The sequence below is a fragment of the Salvelinus fontinalis genome, chromosome 6 (assembly GCF_029448725.1).
Source record: "Salvelinus fontinalis isolate EN_2023a chromosome 6, ASM2944872v1, whole genome shotgun sequence".
NCBI lineage: Eukaryota > Metazoa > Chordata > Actinopteri > Salmoniformes > Salmonidae > Salvelinus > Salvelinus fontinalis.
In genome coordinates, this window is record NC_074670.1 from 46,601,130 (window position 1) to 46,621,266 (window position 20,137).

The 20,137-nt window shown below is 44.9% G+C and overlaps 1 protein-coding gene across 2 annotated transcripts in view; it reads left to right on the top strand.

Moving 5' to 3' along the window:
- LOC129857917 (bifunctional heparan sulfate N-deacetylase/N-sulfotransferase 1-like) overlaps positions 1-20,137 on the top strand; it is a 96,603-nt gene that overhangs the window by 60,603 nt on the left and 15,863 nt on the right. For both annotated transcript variants that reach the window (XM_055926610.1, XM_055926611.1), the window contains exon 2: positions 19,056-20,133. In XM_055926610.1, coding sequence (XP_055782585.1) covers positions 19,570-20,133 — 564 coding nt within the window. In that variant the 5' untranslated portion in view covers positions 19,056-19,569. The remainder of the gene's footprint in view (positions 1-19,055; positions 20,134-20,137) is intronic.

The following is a 20,137-nucleotide window of genomic DNA, read 5'->3' on the forward strand; positions in this document are numbered from 1 at the left end:
TCCGAGCAGCTAACCGATCGCTGCAGCTGTACATAGTCCATCTGTAAACTACCCACCCAATTTACCTACCTCACCCCCCCATACTGCTTTTATTTATTTACTTTTCTGCTCTTTTGCACACCAGTATCTCTTCTTGCACATGATCATCTGATGATTTATCACTCCAGTGTTAATCTGCTAAATTGTAATTACTCGATTTATTGCCTACCTCATGCCTTTTGCACACATTGTATATAGATTCTCTTTTTTTTCTACCATGTTATTGACTTGTTTATTGTTTACTCCATGTGTAACTCTGTGTTGTTGTCTGTTCACACTGCTATGCTTTATCTTGGCCAGGTCGCAGTTGCAAATGAGAACTTGTTCTCAACTAGCCTACCTGGTTAAATAAAGGTTAAAAATTAAAAAAATAATAATAATTCAACTAGGCAAGTCAGTTAAGAACACATTCTTATTTTCAATTACGGCCTAGGAACGGTAGGTTAACTGCCTTGTTCAGGGGCAGAACGACAGATTTTTACCTTGTCAGCTCAGGGATTCAATCTTGCAACCTTACGGTTAACTAGTCCAACGCTCTAACGACCTGCCTCTCATTGCACTCCACGAGAAGCCTGCCTGTTACGGGAATGCAGTAAGAAGCCAAGGTTCTTACTGCATTGCTAGCTAGCTAGCATTAAACTTATCTTATAAAAAACAATCAATCAATCATAATTACTAGTTAACTACACATGGTTGATGATATTACTAGTTTATCTACCATGTCCTGTGTTGCATATAATCGATGCGGTGCGCATTCACGAAAAAGGTACCTAACCATAAACATCAATGCCTTTCTTAAAATCAATACACAAGGATATATTTTTAAACCTGCATATTTAGTTAATATTGCCTGCTAACATTCATTTCTTTGTGTCACTTCTCTTGCAACAGAGTCAGGGTAAATGCAGCAGTTGCCTGGCTCGTTGCGGACTGTGTGAAGCCTATTTTTTCCTAAAAAAGATAGCTAACTTCGTCAAACGGGGGATGATTTAACAAAAGTGCATTTGCGAAAAAAGCACAATCGTTGCACAACTGTACCTAACCATAAACATCAATGCCTTTCTTAAAATCAATTAACAGAAGTATATATTTTTAAACCTGCATATTTAGCCAAAAGAAATCCAGGTTAGCAGGCAATATTAACCAGGTGAAATTGTGTCATTTGTCTTTCGTTCATTGCAAGCAGAGTCAGGGTATGTGCAACAGTTTGGGCCGTCTGGCTCGTTGCGAACTAATTTGCCAGAATTGTACATAATTATGACATAACATTGAAGGTTGTGCAATGTAACAGGAATATTTAGACTTTTGCATGCCACCCGTTAGATAAAATACGGAACGGTTCCGTATTTCACTGAAAGAATAAATGTTTTGTTTTCGAGATAATAGTTTCCGGATTCGACCATATTAATGACCTAAGGCTCGTATTTCTGTGTGTTATTATGTTATAATTAAGTCTATGATTTGATAGAGCAGTCTGACTGAGCGATGGTAGGCACCAGCAGGCTCGTAAGCATTCATTCAAACAGCACTTTCGTACATTTTGCCAGCAGCTCTGCTGTTTATGACTTCAAGCCTATTAACTCCCGAGATTAGGCTGGTGTAACCATTTATGTCCAAATACCTTCTTTTGTTAGCGAGTCTGGTTTACATATCCAAACGCTAATTCTGGTCAGCGTTATATCGGACAAAAACATCAAAGAGTGATATTATATTAGTCGAAGAAACATTTCAAACTAAGTACAGAATCAATCATTAGGATGTTTTTAACATATAGCTTCAATAAAGTTCCAACCGGAGTATTCTTTCTTGTCTTCATGAGCAATGGAACGCAAGTGACTCCCATGAGGAAAAAGCATGATCAGAAAATGGCTGCTTGATGGACACCTGACTGATTCTGCTATCATTCTCTCCCACAACATCATAGAAGTCTCATTATAATTTCTATTGATGGTTGACATCTAGTGGAACCCCTAGGCAGTGCATAATCATTCATATCTCAATGGGATTTCATTAGGGACTCATTTCTGACTTCCTGTTTTGATTTCAACTCAGGATTTTGCCTGCCAATATGAGTTCTGTTAATCTCACAGACATTATTCAAACAGTTTTAGAAACTTTAGAGTGTTTTCTATCCAATACTAATAATAATATGCAAATATTAGCAACTATGACTGAGGAGCAGGCAGTTTGATATGGGCACCTTTCATCCAAGCTACTCAATACTGTCCCTTCAGCCATAAGAAGTTATGGGCACAGGGTGTAGTTACTGCAGTCAGCAGATAGATATTATTGGACTGGTCACTCTCAAGACACTTGTCCTCTCTCACATTCAACAGTTTGTCAATAAATAAAAAAGACCAGTCATTTTACCTAGTGAACGTTTTTGGAGACAATCAACTTGCTTTTTCTTATGGTTCGCATATTATAGCAAATAAAGTTTTAAGGTAGTGAACTGATGTTCGCTTCAGCTGTACGCTATCTAGCAACGTTAGCTTTCGGTGACTGAATGAAAGCTGTTTTCCAAGCTACCTGGCTAGTTAGCTAGCTACCGGTATCTTGTTTTGTAAAGTGCTGTAGTCTGTTATGGACTTTGTTTTGTCGAGCAGTAAATTAAGGAATACTTTCAATTAGGGATGTAACAATTTACCGGTACGCATCAGTCCCCGATTGTAATGTTTTTAAGATATAAGTGCATCGGTCCACGGACCCCAAACCGATCCAAATGTAGCATACATCGGTCAGAAAATGATTCAAACTTGACAAATCGCCAGTTCACTCATGTCTTCCTCTTATTACATTCTTTATACCTTCTAAAAATACTTTTCATCTTTTGTGACAACTGATGGATCCTCTCCCTCAGTGTCGAACTGCATGACAGTCATTGATCTACAAGTCATTTTGCACGCCGAATAATCCCAGGCAATATCAACAGCCTAGTCAAACTGTACACTGTGCCCAGCTTCGCGCCTGTTCCTGATCTTGCACATCTGCGTGGAACCTTAAGCAAAGTTTCAAACTGTCAAAACTATTTGATTTTGAGATGGGGTGAAATCCAGACTTGTGCTATGCAGTACCCGTCAAAAGTATCGGCTTTGTTCTCCAGACTTGTGGAGGTCTACAATTTTCTTTCTGAGGTCTTGGCTGATTTCTTTAGATTTTCCCATGATGTCAAGCAAAGAAGCTCTGAGTTTGAAGGTAGACCTAGAAATAGATCCACAGGTACACCTCCAATTGACTCAAATGATGTCAATTAGCCTATCAGAAGCTTCTAAAGCCATGACATCATGTTCTGGAATTTCCCAAGCTGTTAAAAGGCACAGTCAACTTAGTGTATGTAAACATCTGACCCACTGGAATTGTGATACAATGAATTATAAGTGAAATAATCTGTCTGTAAAGAGTTGTTGGAAAAATGACTTGTGTCATGCACAAAGTAGATGTCCTAACCGACTTGCTAAAACTATAGTTTGTTAACAAGAAATTTGTGGAGTGGTTGAAAAACGAGTTGTAATGACTCCAACCTAAGTGTATGTAGACTTTCGTTTTCAACTGTACATTTGTCAGCTCAGATCCTGCTCAGAGAGGCCCAGCTCAAGAGCCCCATCAGCAGCAGATTTTAATTTGGAATGGAAAATGAATGTGGTTATGCAACAAATATTAGCTCATCGAATGGTTTCGCATCCAGCCGAATCATATCGATTCGTTCTCCTATCAAACTGAATTGCACCAAATTGTTTCAAACTAAAACGTATCCTTCTTGTATTATATCGGGGCCCATGTATCTAGATACGTATTGAATAGTCTTAAAAGGGAAAGAGGCTTCCACTAGATGTCAACAGTCTTTAGAACCTTGTCTGATGCTTCTACTGTGAAGTGGGGCCGAAGGAGACGGGAATGAGTAAGGTCTGCCATGAGCTGACCATGCTCTGACCATGCGCGTTCACATGAGAGGGAGCTCTGTTCCATCGCACTTCTGAAGACAATGGAATTCTCCGGTTGGAACATTATTGAAGATTTATGTTAAAAACATACTAAAGATTGATTCAATACATCGTTTGACATGTTTCTACTGACTGTTACGGAACTTTTTGACATTTCGTCTGCTTTTAGTGAACGCGCTTCGTGACTTTGGATTTGTTTACCAAACGCGCTAACAAAAGTAGCTACTTGGACATAAATGATGGACATTACCAAAAAAAAAAAACATTTCTTGAGAGTCCTGGGAGTGCATTCCGACGAAGATCAGCAAAGGTAAGTGAAGATTTATAATGCTATTTATGACTTTTGTTGACTCCACAATTTGGCGGGTAACTGTATGGCTTCCTTTTGTGGCTGAAGGCTGTTCTCAGATTATTGAATATTGTGCTTTTGCCGTAAAGCTTTTTTTTATTTATTATTATTACTTTTTTAAAATTTGATCCCCTTTTCTCCCCAATTTTCGTGGTATCCAATCGCTAGTAATTACTATCTTGTCTCATCGCTACAACTCCCGTACGGGCTCGGGAGAGACGAAGGTCGAAAGCCACGCGTCCTCCGAAGCACAACCCAACCAAGCCGCACTGCTTCTTAACACAGCGCGCCTCCAACCCGGAAGCCAGCCGCACCAATGTGTCGGAGGAAACACCGTGCACCTGGCCCCCTTGGTTAGCGCGCACTGCGCCCGGCCCGCCACAGGAGTCGCTGGAGCGCGATGAGACAAGGATATCCCTACCGGCCAAACCCTCCCTAACCCGTACGACGCTAGCCCAATTGTGCATCGCCCCACGGACCTCCCGGTCGCGGCCGGCTGCGACAGAGCCTGGGCGCGAACCCAGAGACTCTGGTGGCACAGCTAGCACTGCGATGCAGTGCCCTAGACCACTGCGCCACCCGGGAGGCACGTAAAGCTTTTTTGAAATCTGACACAGCGGTTGCATTAAGAACAAGTTTATCTTTAATTCTATGTAAAACATGTATCTTTCATCAAAGTTTATGATGAGTATTTCTGTTATTTGATGTGGCTCTGCAATTTCTCCGGATATTTTGGAGGCATTTCTGAACATGGCACCAATGTAAACTGAGGTTTTTGGATATAAATATGAACTTTATCGAACAAGACATATATGTATTGTGTAACATGAAGTCCTATGAGTGTCATCTGATGAAGATCATCAAAGGTTAGTGATTAATTTATCTCTATTTCTGCTTTTTGTGACTCCTGTCTTTGGCTGGAAAAAGTGTTTTTCTGAGATTTTGCTGTGACCTAACATAAACGATTGTGGTGCTTTCGCTGTAAAGCCTTTTTGAAATCGGACACTGTGGTGGGATTAACAAGAAGTGTATCTTTAAAATGGTGTGAAATACTTGTATGCTTGAGGAATTTTAGTTATGAGTTTGGCGCCTTGCACTTTCACTGGCTGTCATATCGATCCCGTTAACGGGATTGCAGCCCTAAGAAGTTTTAACATAAGTGCACTCGCGCTACATAGGGGACATCGGCTGCACCGATACTCAAGGGCCGATAGACTAGGAAAGGCTAATGTCGGCCAAAAATATTGGCCCGATGAATTATTGGCTGTTCACTAAAAGCAATCCTTTCCATCTCCATTTGGCCAGAGTCGTAATTGGAGGCCCACGGACCATTTGAGGAATTTCTCTATAAATATAATCCTTGGTGAAATCAACTCAGTCTTGGGTACATAAATTGAGGTGCTGAAAAATTGTCATAATTCAGCAACTGTTCAATTCGTATGAGTTGTAGAAAGAGGAGAAACAGTCAAAGTCACTTTCCTCGAGAATTAGAACCACGGTACCAAGCTAGATTTTGTTTCTATTCCAGCTTCGTCACCTCCGTCCTTCACTAATCTCGGTTAATTTACAACTAAAGTCTTGTGTAATTGGTCAGATGCTCGATTAAGTTATGGGTCCATACGTGTTAAGAGAAGAGATAAAACGTGGATCGGAATCGGAACGAAGAGCTACACCCTTTTCTGTTTGCAAGTTACGGGGGCACGTCTATGGGCCAAATGTCCCCTTCCGAAATTCGAAAGATGCTAACACCAGCGAAATCATGATTTTTCCAAATAATCAGTGATGGAAAACCGAAGCACCGGAACAAATGCTGCTGATATCACGCATCCCGTGTTGTATCATGACAGATCTACATGACCATTTATGCTTACGTAGTCAGTCCACAAAAGATTAGTCCTTAAAAGGCATGAAATTAATTGATTTGAAAAAGGGAAGTCAGTGTAAATGTTTGCACTGTGGCTAAAAGGGATGCCGCCCGCTTTGTGCATTCAGATGGGCAAAAAAAGAGAGAAGAGCCGGAGAGAGGTAGAAACTTTCACCGCACTTATTCTTCACGCTTTTTCACATCCTAAACTTTTAATCTCGACAGCCACAATGGATGCGTGAAATGGATTTTGAATTTCAGATCTGATTTGATTCTTTATTGATGGATGCCAAGGGTGGCTTAGGCCCGACGGAGGGAACGGTCGCTGCCTTTGAAATACAACCTGTCAAAAAACTATTGTTTCCGGCTTGCATTTCCATGTGTGCATGTTGTTTGTAGCTTTAAATGCAGCACAGCAAAAGGGAATTTTCCATTTCTTTTGAAGTCCTTAATCTCCAACAGGATAGAAAGGACAGGATGAATGCAAATGCTGAGATTTAGTTCAGCTGTGAAAAGTACCACTACTTTCTTTATGATGGGAAAATACAAAGCTGCACACTTTCAAAAGCCATTATTATCATACGAAGTGTAGCCTTCCTATATGTGCATACTACAGCCTTTGTGAAGAACTCTGCATGGACTTTAATGGTGCAGGTCGTAGTGTGCTCTACCCATAACTGCAGAGTCCCTGGTTCAAGTCCTGGTCCGGCTGTTCCCCCTTCACTCGCTACAAGTAGGCTGGTAGTCTTCATGGAAGGAGTCAATAGTGAACCACTACCAGTCATTAACACGTGCTGCTGTCCTAATGTCATCAATGTCCAGATTAGGGTTGCAACGCTGCCGATAATTTACCAAAGTTACTAGAATCTTCAGTAATTTAGGTAATTAACAGAAAATGTACGGACATCGATTGTAACTTTGGTCATTTATACTTGAATATCTTATACTTGAATAACTTCAAGTTGCACTATGCAGAAATTGCACCGCCATTTCCTGGTAGCTACAACTAATATTTTGCCTAATTTCAGTTTATGTGACAAAATAAGATAGTATAGTGTAGGAAATCATTGTACCATCCAAACCTTTGTGAAATATATTTTCCAAAACCAAAAATATTGTTGTTTCAGCTGTTTGAAGCCGAAAGTAAAAGATGCAAAAAGAAAACTTGGTTGCCTGTTTTGCATGTTATTTTGGCATTAATACGTGTCACATATCAGTTTGCAAATAATGTAAAAAAAATATATACATAATAATCATTGAGTTGATAAAGCCGCATACAAACCTGGTCTTTTTTTTTGCTTTCTTGAGTAAGGCAGCTCCAAAATGCAGGTGCTTCAGCCTAGCTTTCTGTGATGGTGGGGCAGCCAGCGGAAAATACGGAGCGTAGGGTTTGGTCATGTTCTCTAGTTGCGCAGTGATTTGCTCAGTGTTCTGTTACTCACGGGGACACTATGTCACTGCCAAATCTAAGGGTAGAGCTCGAAAATTCAAGCCCCTTGGGTGCTGCCATAGAGTTACATTAGAAGTGCTGATCCAAAAAAGATCAAGGTCATTGGCCACAGATAAAATGACATCAAATCACGTTATATCTACAGTAGCTTTGATTGGACAATGAGAGAACAATGGAAGAATGGTCCATGTTCTGAATTATGTCGATGTACATTTCAAAAGGGCTGAACAAATAGTTATATTGACTACATCCGTCCTAGCTCGCTCATAATCGAAATTACAGATTTCCTCTTATCCGCTTGTTGTCCCCTTATGCCATAGTTTGTACATCTCAATTGTCAATAGAAACCACATTTGTTTAAGCAAGTCAGCCATATCAGTTATGTTGTTTTTAAAGGCAGTAAATTAGTCTGAATGAACTTTTTCGCAGCCAGACAAGGCTCTGCTGATAGCCAGGTGTAGCAGTGGTAAGGTGTTGGGACTGCTGTTAGTGTAACAGTATAACTTTAGTACGTCCCCTCGCCCCGACCTCGGGCGCGAACCAGGGACCCTCTGCACACATCAACAACAGTCACCCACGAAGCGTCGTTACCCATCGCTCCACAAAAGCCGCGGCCCTTTCAGAGCAAGGGGAAACCCTACTTCAAGTCTCAGAGCAAGTGACGTAACCGATTGAAACGCTATTAGCGCGTACCCGCTAACTAGCTAGCCATTTCACATCCGTTACACTCACCCCCCTTTCGACCTCCTCCTTTTTCCGCAGCAACCAGTGATCCGGGTCAACAGCATCAATGTAACAGTATAACTTTAGTACGTCCCCTTGCCCCGACCTCGGGCGCGAACCAGGGACCCTCTGCACACATCAACAACAGTCACCCACGAAGCGTCGTTACCCATCGCTCCACAAAAGCCGCGGCCCTTGCAGAGCAAGGGGAAACCCTACTTCAAGTCTCAGAGCAAGTGACGTAACCGATTGAAACGCTATTAGCGCGTACCCGCTAACTAGCTAGCCATTTCACATCCGTTACATTAGGACAGCTTTATGTAGGCCCTAACAGTTTGTGGGCACGGTTTGTCACCGTTATAGTGCAATTCATGTATTGTTTAGTGTTGTGTTGTGTAGTGGCTTTGATGGCATGCAATGCATCCCCCCCAAAAAATTTTTTTGCCCCACCAAGATTTACATGCTCAAATTGCCATTGGCATAGTAAAATAAATATAAGTATGTACTTTTTTTGGGGGGGGGTGATATTTCATGTTGAAACCCAACTATTGAACACCAATGGTTTATATTTAGGATGTTTCACTGCTTTGTCATTCAAGTTTTTATTTAAAAATCTTCTTATTTAATTATTTCAAATATTTTACATGCGATAAGGCCAGAAGAGAGGGTCAAATAATTACAGACATGTGATACTCTGAAGTACCCAAAAAGGCCACTACATGTCTTGTGACAGACCACATACAATTCTTGAAAGATACCAAAATTCTGATAGTTTACTTGTAAACTTAGAACGTTTCCAGTAATATACCCTCCCTTTGCAACCCTAGTCCAGATTAACTGGATTACACCGCCTTGACCTTGACCTTGGCTCCGACCCTAGCACTGACCTGTCCAGCTGGATGGACGTACAGTACTGCTGCTCTGCTGTTCTGCTTTTTTTATTTCTTCAATTTGGTTATTGATCATTGCTAGAGAGACGTTTTCTTGCCATAGATTTTCAAGCCAAGTTAAGTCAAAACTGTAACTAGGCCACTCAGGAACATTCAATGTCATCTTGGTAAAATATTCCAGTATATGTTATTGTCCAGCTGAAAGGTTTTTCTCCCAGTGTCTGTTGGAAAGCAGACTGAACCACATTTTCCTCTATGGTTTCCCTTCCTTTTTATCCCCCCAACATTCCCAAGTCCTTGCTGATGACAAGCATACCCATAACATGATGCAGCCACCACCTTGCTTGACAATATGAAGAGTGGTACTCAGTGATGTGTTGGATTTGCCCCAAACATAATGCTTTGCATTCAGGCCATTAAGTTAATTTCTTTGCCACATTTTTTGCAGGATGTATGTTTTAAAATATTTTTATGCTGTACATGCTTCCTTATATTCACTCTATAATTTAGGTTAGTATTGTGAAGTAACTACAATGTTTTTGCTCCATCTTCAGTTTTCTCCTATCACAGCCATTCAACTCTGTCTGTAACTGTTTTAAAGTCACCATTGGCCTTGTGGTGAAATCCCTGAGCGGTTTTCTTCCTCTCCGGCAACTGAGTTAGGAAGGATGCCTGTATCTTTGTAGTGACTGGGTGTATTGACACACCATCCAAAGTGTAATTAGTAGCTTCACCATGTTCAAAGGGATATTCAGTGTCTGCTTTTTTTCATTTTTACCCATATACCAATAGGTTCCCTTCTTTGAGAGGCATTGGAAAACCTCCCTGGTCATTGTGGTTGAATCTATGTTTGAAATTCAGTGCTCAACTGAAGGACCTTACATATAATTGTATGTGTGGAGTACAGAGATGAGGTAGTCATTCAGAATCATGTTAAACACTATTAATGCATACAGAGTGCGTCCATGCAACTTATTATGTGACTTGTTACGCAACTTATTATGTGACTTGTTTAAGCCAATTTTTATTATTGTTGAACACTGTGTGTTGAACACTTATTGACTCAAGACATCTCAGCTTTTCATTTTTAATTAATTTGTAAAAACGTAAAAAAACATAATTCCACCTTGACTTTAAGGTGTGTTGTGTGTAGGCCCGTAACGCAAAATCTCAAATTCAAGCTGTACCACAAAATAATTTGAAAAAGGTCAAGGTGTGTGAACACTTTCTGAAGGCACTGTATTGTATGTGTGTGTTTTTGCTGAAAATGACACTGCATGTATATCATTTAACAGTGCCTTCCAGGGGATCTCATTCTCCTGATGCAGTAGTTTATACTGCTTGAAACAACAACATTATTGAAATATTGAAATGGCATGGCAAGAAGAAAAAACAAATTGATACAATTTAAGGCCAAGTGGCAAACAATAATTTAAGCACTAGGGATGGGGTGTGAGCATGCAGTTCTGGACAGATGATATGCAGTCATTGTTTGTGTGCGTCTGTAAGTTGTTGTTCATATGTATACGTTTGTATATGGAGTGAATTATTATTATTTATCGAGAACAGAGGGAATGCTGCCGCCACAGAAGGAGAACACTGCCGTAACGCTGGCGTTACCATGGAGAGTGTGCGGTTGCCAAGGCACTTGGAGACGGAACAGGGAGGGTCATAATTTATTCTTGTCAGCGGCACCGCGGGTGGTGAGGGGTGTAAGGAGGGGGAGGTCGGCGGCATTAAGGTCCTGAGGGGCAGAGAGGAGAGGGACAATTTTATTTGTCAAAAAGGGGCACCTCTGGCTAGTTCACCCCATGCTGCTACTGTACTGCACTGGCCTCAGAGGGAGAGAGCCAACCTTTGTGTTGTTTATCCAAGGCGTTGCTTTGCTAGAGCTGACGTCCAGAGGTGGCCCCCGCCTCCCTCTCCTTTGTTAGGTCTGACTGACCACCTACCCAGAGGCTAAAGACTAGTCACTCTCACACAAATGTAGGAAAACATGTATACACAGCTTTGTTTTCGTGAATTTTCAGGACTTTTTGGGGAGATACAGTGGCTTGCGAAAGTTGGCATTTTTCCTATTTTGATGCCTTACAAAACTGAACTTGAGCGTGCATAACTATTCACCCCCCCCCCAAAGTCAATACTTTGTAGAGCCACCTTTTGCAGGAATTACAGCTGCAAGTCTCTTGGGGTATGTCTCTATAAGCTTGGCATATCTAGCCACAGGGATTTTTGCACATTCTTCAGGGTAAAACTCCTCCAGCTCCTTCAAGTTGGATGAGTTCCGCTGGTGTACAGCAATCTTGAAGTCATACCACAGATATTCAATTAGATTGAGGTCTGGGCTTTGACTCGGCCATTCTAAGACATTTAAATGTTTCCCCTTAAACCACTCGTGTTGCTTTAGCAGTATGGTTAGGGTCATTGTCCTGATGGAAGGTGAACCTCCGTCCCAGTCTCAAATCTCTGGAAGACTGAAACAGGTTTCCCTCAAGAACTTCCCTGTATTTAGCACCATCCTTCATTTCTGACCAGTTTCCCAGTCCCTGCCGATGAAAAAACACCCTCACAGCATGATGCTGCCACTGCCATGCTTCACTGTGGGGATGGTGTTCTCGGGCTGATGAGAGGTGTTGGGTTTGCACCAGACATAGTGTTTTCCTTGATGGCCAAACATCTCAATTTTAGTTTCATCTGACCAGAGTACCTTCTTCCATATGTTTGGGGAGTCTCCCACATGCCTTTGTGGGAGACAACAAATATGTTGGCTTCTTTTTTTCTTACTTTTTTTCTGACCACTCTTCCGTAAAGCCCAGCTCTGTGGTGTTAACAGCTTAAAGTGGTCCTATGGACAGATACTCCAATCTCCGCTGTTGAGCTTTGTAGCTCCTTCAGGGTTATCTTTGGTCTCTTTGTTGCCTCTCTTGATTAATGCCCTCCTTGCCTGGTCCGTGAGATTTGGTGGGCAGCCCTCTCTTGGCAGGAGGTTTGTTGTGGTGCCATATTCTTTCCATTTTTGATAATGGATTGAATGGTGCTCAGTGGGATGTTCAAAATTTCTGATACTTTTTTACAACCCAACCCGGATCTGTACTTCTCTACAACTTTGTCCCTGACCTGTTTGGAGAGCTCCTTGATCTTCATGGTGCCGCTTGCTTGGTGGTGCCCCTTGCTTAGTGGTGTTGCAGACTCTGGGGCCTTTCAGAACAGGTGTATATATACTGAGATCATGGGACAGATAATGTGACACTTAGATTGCACACAGGTGGACTTTATTTAACTAATTATGTGACTTGTCACGTTCCTGACCTATTTATGTTAGTTTTGTGTGTTAGTTGGTCAGGACGTGAGGTTGGGTGGGCATTCTATGTTATCTGTTTCTATGTTGGTTTTGGTTTGCCTGGTATGGCTCTTGATTAGAGGCAGGTGGTTTGCGTTTGCCTCTAATTAAGAGTCATATTTAGGTAGGGCATTCTCACTGTTTGTTTGTGGGTGATTGTCTCCTGTGTCCGTATGTTATGTTCGTACCACATAGGACTGTAGCGTTTGTTTGTTTCGTTTTCGTTTCGATGTCGTCTGTTACCTGTACGTAAGTTTATGTTTAGTTATGTAAGTTTATGTTCAGGTCTCGTCAACGTCGTTTTGTTATTTTGTAGTTTTGCAAGTGTTTGTTTCGTTTCGTGTTGCCATCTTTATCGTTGTGTTAATAAAGATGGCTTATTTCCCAAAGCCTGCGTTTTGGTCTGAGGATCCTTCTCTCCTCACCTCATTTGAGGATGAGGAGAGCGTCACCCGTTACAGAATCACCCACCAACACGCTAAGACCAAGCGGCAAGGGAAAACGAAACGGAGTAAGGGACAGGAGAGAAAGGAGCAATGGACATGGGACGAGGTTTTGGATGGAAAGGGTTGCTACACTTGGGAGGAGATCCTAGCTGGTAGAGATCGCCTCCCATGGGAACAGCTGGAGGCACTGAGGAGAGCGGAGGCTACCGGAGAGAGGAACCGGAGCTATGAGGGAACGCGTCTGGCACGGAAGCCGAAAAAGCCCGTAAGTAATTCCCAAAAATTTCTTGGGGGGGGGCTAGGAGGTGGTGGGCCAAGGGCAGGTAGGAGACCTGCGCCCACTTCCCAGGCTTACCGTGGAGAGCGGGAGTACGGGCAGGCGCAGTGTTACGCAGTAGAGCGCACGGTGTCTCCTGTACGAGTGCATAGCCCAGTGCGGGTTATTCCACCTCCCCGCACTGGGAGGGCTAGATTGGGTATTGAGCCAGGTGTCATGAGGCCGGCTCAACGCGTCTGGTCTCCAGTGCGTCTCCTCGGGCCGGCATACATGGCACCTGCCTTACGCATGGTTTCCCCGGTTCGCCTACATAGCCCGGTGCGGGTTATTCCACCTCCCCGCACTGGTCGGGCAACCGGGGGTATTCAACCAGGTAAGGTTGGGCAAGCTCAATGCTCAAGAGTGCCAGTACGCCTCCACGGTCCGGTATTTCTGGCACCACCTCCCCGCCCCAGCCTAGTACCTTCAGTGTATACACTACGCACTAGGCTACCAGTGCGTATCCTGAGCCCTGTTCCTCCTCCACGCACTCTCCCTGTAGTGCATGTATCTAGCCCGGTGCCTCCAGTTCCGGCCCCACGCACTAAGCTACCAGTGCGTCTCCAGAGCCCTGTACACACTGTATATTCTCCCCCTACTAATCCTGATGTGCTTGTCCTCAGCCCGGCGTCACCAGTGCCGGTACCACGCATCAGGGATAGAGTAGGCTTTGAGAATACAGTGTGCCCTGTCCCTGCTCCCCGCACTAGTAGGAAGGTGCTTGTCATTAGCACGGTGCCTCCAGTTCTGGCACCACGCACCAGGTCTACAGTGCGCCATATCCGGCCAGAGCCATCCGTCTCCCCAGCGCCATCTGAGCCATCCGTCTCCCCAGCGCCATCTGAGCCATCCGTCTCCCCAGCGCCATCTGAGCCATCCGTCTCCCCAGCGCCATCTGAGCCATCCGTCTCCCCAGCGCCGTCTGAGCCATCCGTCTGCCAGGAGCCTGCAAAGCCGCCCGTCTGCCATGAGCCTGCAAAGCCGCCCGTCTGCCATGAGCCTACAGAGCCGTCAGCCAGACAGGAGCCGCTAGAGCCATCAGCCAGACAGGAGCCGCTAGAGCCGTCAGCCAGACAGGATCTGCCAGAGCCGCCAACCAGACAGGATCTGCCAGAGCCGCCAACCAGACAGGATCTGCCAGAGCCGCCAACCAGACAGGATCTGCCAGAGCCGCCAACCAGACAGGATCTGCCAGAGCCGCCAACCAGACAGGATCTGCCAGAGCCGCCAGCGAGCCATGAGCAGCCAGAGCCGCCAGAGCGCCATGAGCAGCCAGAGCCGTCAGAGCGCCATGAGCAGCCAGAGCCGTCAGAGCGCCATGAGCAGCCAGAGCCGTCAGAGCGCCATGAGCAGCCAGAGCCGTCAGAGCGCCATGAGCAGCCAGAGCCGTCAGAGCGCCATGAGCGTCGAGAGCCGTCAGAGCGCCATGAGCGTCGAGAGCCGTCAGCCTGCCATGAGCGTCGAGAGCCGTCAGCCTGCCATGAGCGTCGAGAGCCGTCAGCCTGCCATGAGCGTCGAGAGCCGTCAGCCTGCCATGAGCGTCGAGAGCCGTCAGCCTGCCATGAGCGTCGAGAGCCGTCAGCCTGCCATGAGCGTCGAGAGCCGTCAGCCTGCCATGAGCGTCGAGAGCCGTCAGCCAGCCATGAGCGTCGAGATTCGTCAGTCAGCCATGAGCTGACCTTCAGCCTGAAAAGGCTAGATACCCAGAACTGCCCATCAGTCCAGAGCTGTCTCTCTGTCCGGAGCTGCCTTTCAGTCCGGAGTTGCCCCTCTATCCTGATCTCCCTCTCTATCTTTATCTACTTCTATATTCTTATCTATCCCTCTGTCTTGATTTATCTCTCTGTCCCGGTGTTGTCCTTATTAGATATGTTGTTAAGGGGATTTTGTGGGGGTCAAAAGAGGGTGGACATTCTTGGAGGGAGGAAGTTAGGATGGATTATGGTGGGGTGGGAACCGCGCCCGGAGCCTGAGCCACCACCGTGGTTAGATGCCCACCCAGACCCTCCCCTAGACTTTGTGCTGGTGCGTCCGGAGTTCGCACCTTGTGGGGGGGGTACTGTCACGTTCCTGACCTATTTATGTTAGTTTTGTGTGTTAGTTGGTCAGGACGTGAGGTTGGGTGGGCATTCTATGTTATCTGTTTCTATGTTGGTTTTGGTTTGCCTGGTATGGCTCTTGATTAGAGGCAGGTGGTTTGCGTTTGCCTCTAATTAAGAGTCATATTTAGGTAGGGCATTCTCACTGTTTGTTTGTGGGTGATTGTCTCCTGTGTCCGTATGTTATGTTCGTACCACATAGGACTGTAGCGTTTGTTTGTTTCGTTTTCGTTTCGATGTTGTCTGTTACCTGTACGTAAGTTTATGTTTAGTTATGTAAGTTTATGTTCAGGTCTCGTCAACGTCGTTTTGTTATTTTGTAGTTTTGCAAGTGTTTGTTTCGTTTCGTGTTGCCATCTTTATCGTTGTGTTAATAAAGATGGCTTATTTCCCAAAGCCTGCGTTTTGGTCTGAGGATCCTTCTCTCCTCACCTCATTTGAGGATGAGGAGAGCGTCACCCGTTACATGACTTCTGAAGGTAATTGGTTGCACCAGATCTTATTTAGGGGCTTCATAGCGAAGGGGTGAATACATATGCACCTACCACTTTTCCGTATTTTTTGTTTTGGAATTTTTGTAAACAAGTTATTTTTTAAATTTCACTTTACCAATTTGGACTATTTTGTGTATGTCCATTACATGAAATCCAAATAAAAATCTATTTAAATTACAGGTTGTAATGCAACAAAATAAGAAAAACACTAAAGGGGATGAATACATTTGCAAGACACTAAAATGTATTCCCATTCAAAATCCTATTTATCTCAACTCTAACCGTTTAATACATTTTAGGACATGGGAAAAAAGTACTGACTTTTCAAAAGTGTTTTCCTATATTGTCAGGACATTCTGGTGATTGTCAGGACATTGTGGTCCTGATAATGTAGGAAAATACGTGTTCACACACACACTACTCAGCGCTGCTGTCATCTGCTATTGTTTATTTACATGCACCCACTTTATTCTGTCCTTACAATTAGTCCCACGCTAATAATGGGGTAAATATGTTAATTGCTGTTTTGAACACTTCGTAAATTCCTGATTGATTGCTGCATGGGACAATTTTGTTGCTAATTTCTCTCTCTCTGTCCTTCTCCCTATTTTCTCTCTCTTTTTATTGCCTTGTCTTTCTTTCCCTCTTCCCGCTTTTTTCTCTCTCTCTCTCTCTTTCCCCATCTGTCTGTGTCTGTTGCCTCGTTTAGTAACTCTTTCATCCACACAGGCAATTACAGCCCTCATATTCACTGTGAGCTCTTCCCGTCAGAGAGCTTGGAAAGGTTAGCTATTAAATTCACATTAGTCTCAGTCTGTCTACCTCTCTACCTCTGCTCTCTTTGCATGAGTAAGGGACTGATTCCTTCTTTACTGTGTTCTGTTCAGCAGCAGACTGGGATGGATGGATGGAGAGAGAGCCTCTCTCCACCGCTCTCTACCTTGCTGATACGTCGGCCCCACGTTCCATCAGGTTACTCAGGACATAAAATATTCATGCTTCTTCTCTCTTCTTTCTTTTTTCCACTATTTTCCATTTATGTCATTACTTGTCGGGGGAAGGGTTGAGGGATGCTTAGAGTCTCTTTTGAAGGCCAAGAGATTGAGTAAGAGATAGAGAGGGTTAGATCTGAACATCCATTAGCCTGCGTTTTCCACTCAGTGTAAATGTATCTCTAGTGTACCTAGCTACCTATCTATTCCCGCTACATTACAGTCTAATGCTCTCTTCTCTGCTCTCCTCTGTCTCCTCTGGCGCACCTGACCTTGCTACAAGGCCTAGGCTCACACCCAAGGCCTCCATCTTTCTCTTGCTCACTCTCTCACCGTCTCTCTCTCTCCCCCACCCTCTCTCTCTCTCTCACACACACCCTCCCTCGCTCTCGCTCTCCCTCACCCCTCTCTACCCCTCTCTCTGATCTTGTGTAATCGTAGTCCTTTGTGGCCCAGGCTGAAAGTCAACATTGGGGGCCATTCATAACTGGTGAGAGTTGGTCAAGACCTACCATAGATAGATGGCTTTCTCCTCTCCTCTGCTTATCCTGCTGTTAACCGGTGCCCGGAGACCCCTGTCACCACCAATGCCAGTGTCACGGTAGCCTTTTGTCCCCTCAGACCTTTGGCTTCAGATAACATTCTATCATTAGTGTGATTATCAAGACAAAATTACTTTTAAAAGTCCTTTTTCAACAAAAAAAACAAGAGGACTTGACTACTCAAACCCACCACTGTACTTGAGTAATATCTGGAACCTTCTCTCAATGCAGGGTAACCACCCACCTGAGAAAACATTACTACTAGTGATAAAGTTTCTCTCTCTCTCTCTCTCTCTCTCTCTCTCTCTCGGCGCAAGTCGTCCTCTGCTCTCTTACGCGACCTCTGCGCCATGCCGTGGCCGCTAATCTTATTTTGATATGCCGTGGCACGGGCCTGGCTCCTCACAGAAGGAATGGGAATCTTCAGCATACCAGGGCTGTGTGTTTTGGTCTGCTCCAGAGAGATACTTTCTCTGCACACCCACGTCCTTTTCACAGCCTCTCTTTACGTTGAAAAACTCTGGTCCTCAGAAGGGAAATCTGGAAGCGGCTCAGTGAAAGTGTGATATATTTTTCTCTGCCGCAGCAGCACGGCTCAGGAGGGCGATTTGGGCGTCTTTCAAGATTGTGACTGATGCAGGAAGACCGGTGGGTCTTCGCTATGCCAAAATGTACAGTTCTCACACAGTTGATTGTTTTGTATGGTGAGATCTTTGGCCTTTCTCCAAGGTATTCCACAAGGAATGCTATATGAAATGATATTGAGCTCTCCTTCATGGAATACCTTGAGGAATTCTATATGGAACCATGGAATGATATCAGGTTTTTCCCTCATCAAGCTACTCTAGTCAGAAATCAATAACTCATTAAATGCAGTCCATGTCAGAGAACTACTGTTTTGTAAAGTGTCAGGCTTTGGTGGGCCCACACAGAGCACCCTGCACTCTCTCCCTGTACGGTAATAAACCTTTGATAATGCCCTCCCTTGAAGAAGACTTTTTTGATTGCGTTAGGTAATCAATTTTTGATTAGATCCAAGGTCTTAATGAATCCTTATGGGTAGAATGGTGGTCATTAATGAATGGTTGAGATTGCGAGGGTGGTGGTCTGTCTTGCTCTCGTGTGGGGTGTGTGTGGTTGGATAACAGAAGAGAAGAAAAAAAAACTCAATACTTAATAATACAATGGTCTCATTTCTCAAGTAGTTCTCCTTGATGAGAGTGGTTCTGTGTGTGTTTTATGGGGAATAGGAGGCTAGTGGCCATGATTCATTTTACATGTAGTCACAGAGCCCTGCCTGGACAGACTGCCTCAACTGCTCGCCGCTAGGCTTTGTTCTCTCTGTGTCTGTGTCTGTGAGGGCCAAGGGTAGAGCTCTGATGGCACGTGTGTAGGTGAAGGCAAGAACTACTTTTAAAATTACCTTTCAGAGGAGCTGGCACCGGCACTGTAGCCTACACCTCTCCCACACAAGTAAACAAACCAAAAAAATATGTCTGTGAGTTACGTAGAGGCAATATTCTCTCTGTGGATTTTTGATGTTCTATTTCTTTCTTGCGTTTCTTTCCAGGTCGTCACTAGATATCGTCCAGGAGGATGCTGCTATTGGGATGACCTTTGTGACCTCACCTTTGCCCTCCCCTGGAAAGATCAACCACCAATCAAGAACCCTGAACAACGGCCTACATGGATGTGGTTGGCTGGTTCCAGTGATGGACAGGTGACCAGCCAGCCCTCTAGCCGCCCTCTTCTACTTTGACTCCCCTCCCCCTCCCTCCCAGACGTGCAGCGTGCACCCCCGGTCGGAGACCCCCCACATCTCTGCCATGGTGACATAATCAGCAGCACAACATGTGGGAGATCCAACATCATGAGACCGTTTCATTCCTATCTCCAGTAGCTGCTGCTGAAGCTGCTGCTGCTTCTCTAGCCTGTGGATTGCCGACTAGCCCACTTGAAATAACAAGACGGACTTTGGATTGATTTAACTTTTACTCTCCACCAAGTAGCCCTTGAGAGACTGCTTTCTGGGTGTTGCGGTTGGACGGTCAGTGAGGTCAGTCGGTCGGGCGTTGTGCGTGACGATGCTGGGATGCGTGTCCCGCCTGCGTCGGCTGGTCCGTCTCGTCCACCACCTCCCCCTCCAGACCTCCCTGCTCCTCCTCTTCCTCTTCTGCACCGTCAGCGTCTTCGTCTCCGCCTACTTCCTGTACGGCGTCAAACGGGAGCTCGAGCCCTCAGGAGGGGGCGTGGCTGGCAGCGAGGGGGCGCCGGCCATCTACGATGACCTGCGGGCGAGCCCGTCGCGGCTGCTCCCGGTGCGGGCGGTGTCGGGGGGGCTTGCTGGGGGCGAGGGGGGCAGAGGAGGGGTGAGGACAAACCCCCTGGTGCTGGTGTTTGTAGAGAGCCAGTACTCTCAGCTGGGCCAGGAGATAGTCGCCATCCTGGAGTCTGGACGTTTCCACTACCGGACAGAGATCTCTCCAGGTAAAGGGGACATGCCCACATTAACCGATAAGGAGCGGGGGCGCTTCACGCTAGTCATCTATGAGAACATTCTGAAATATGTAAACCTGGATGCCTGGAACCGAGAGCTGCTGGACAAGTACTGTGTGGAGTATGGAGTGGGCATCATCGGCTTCTTTAAGGTTA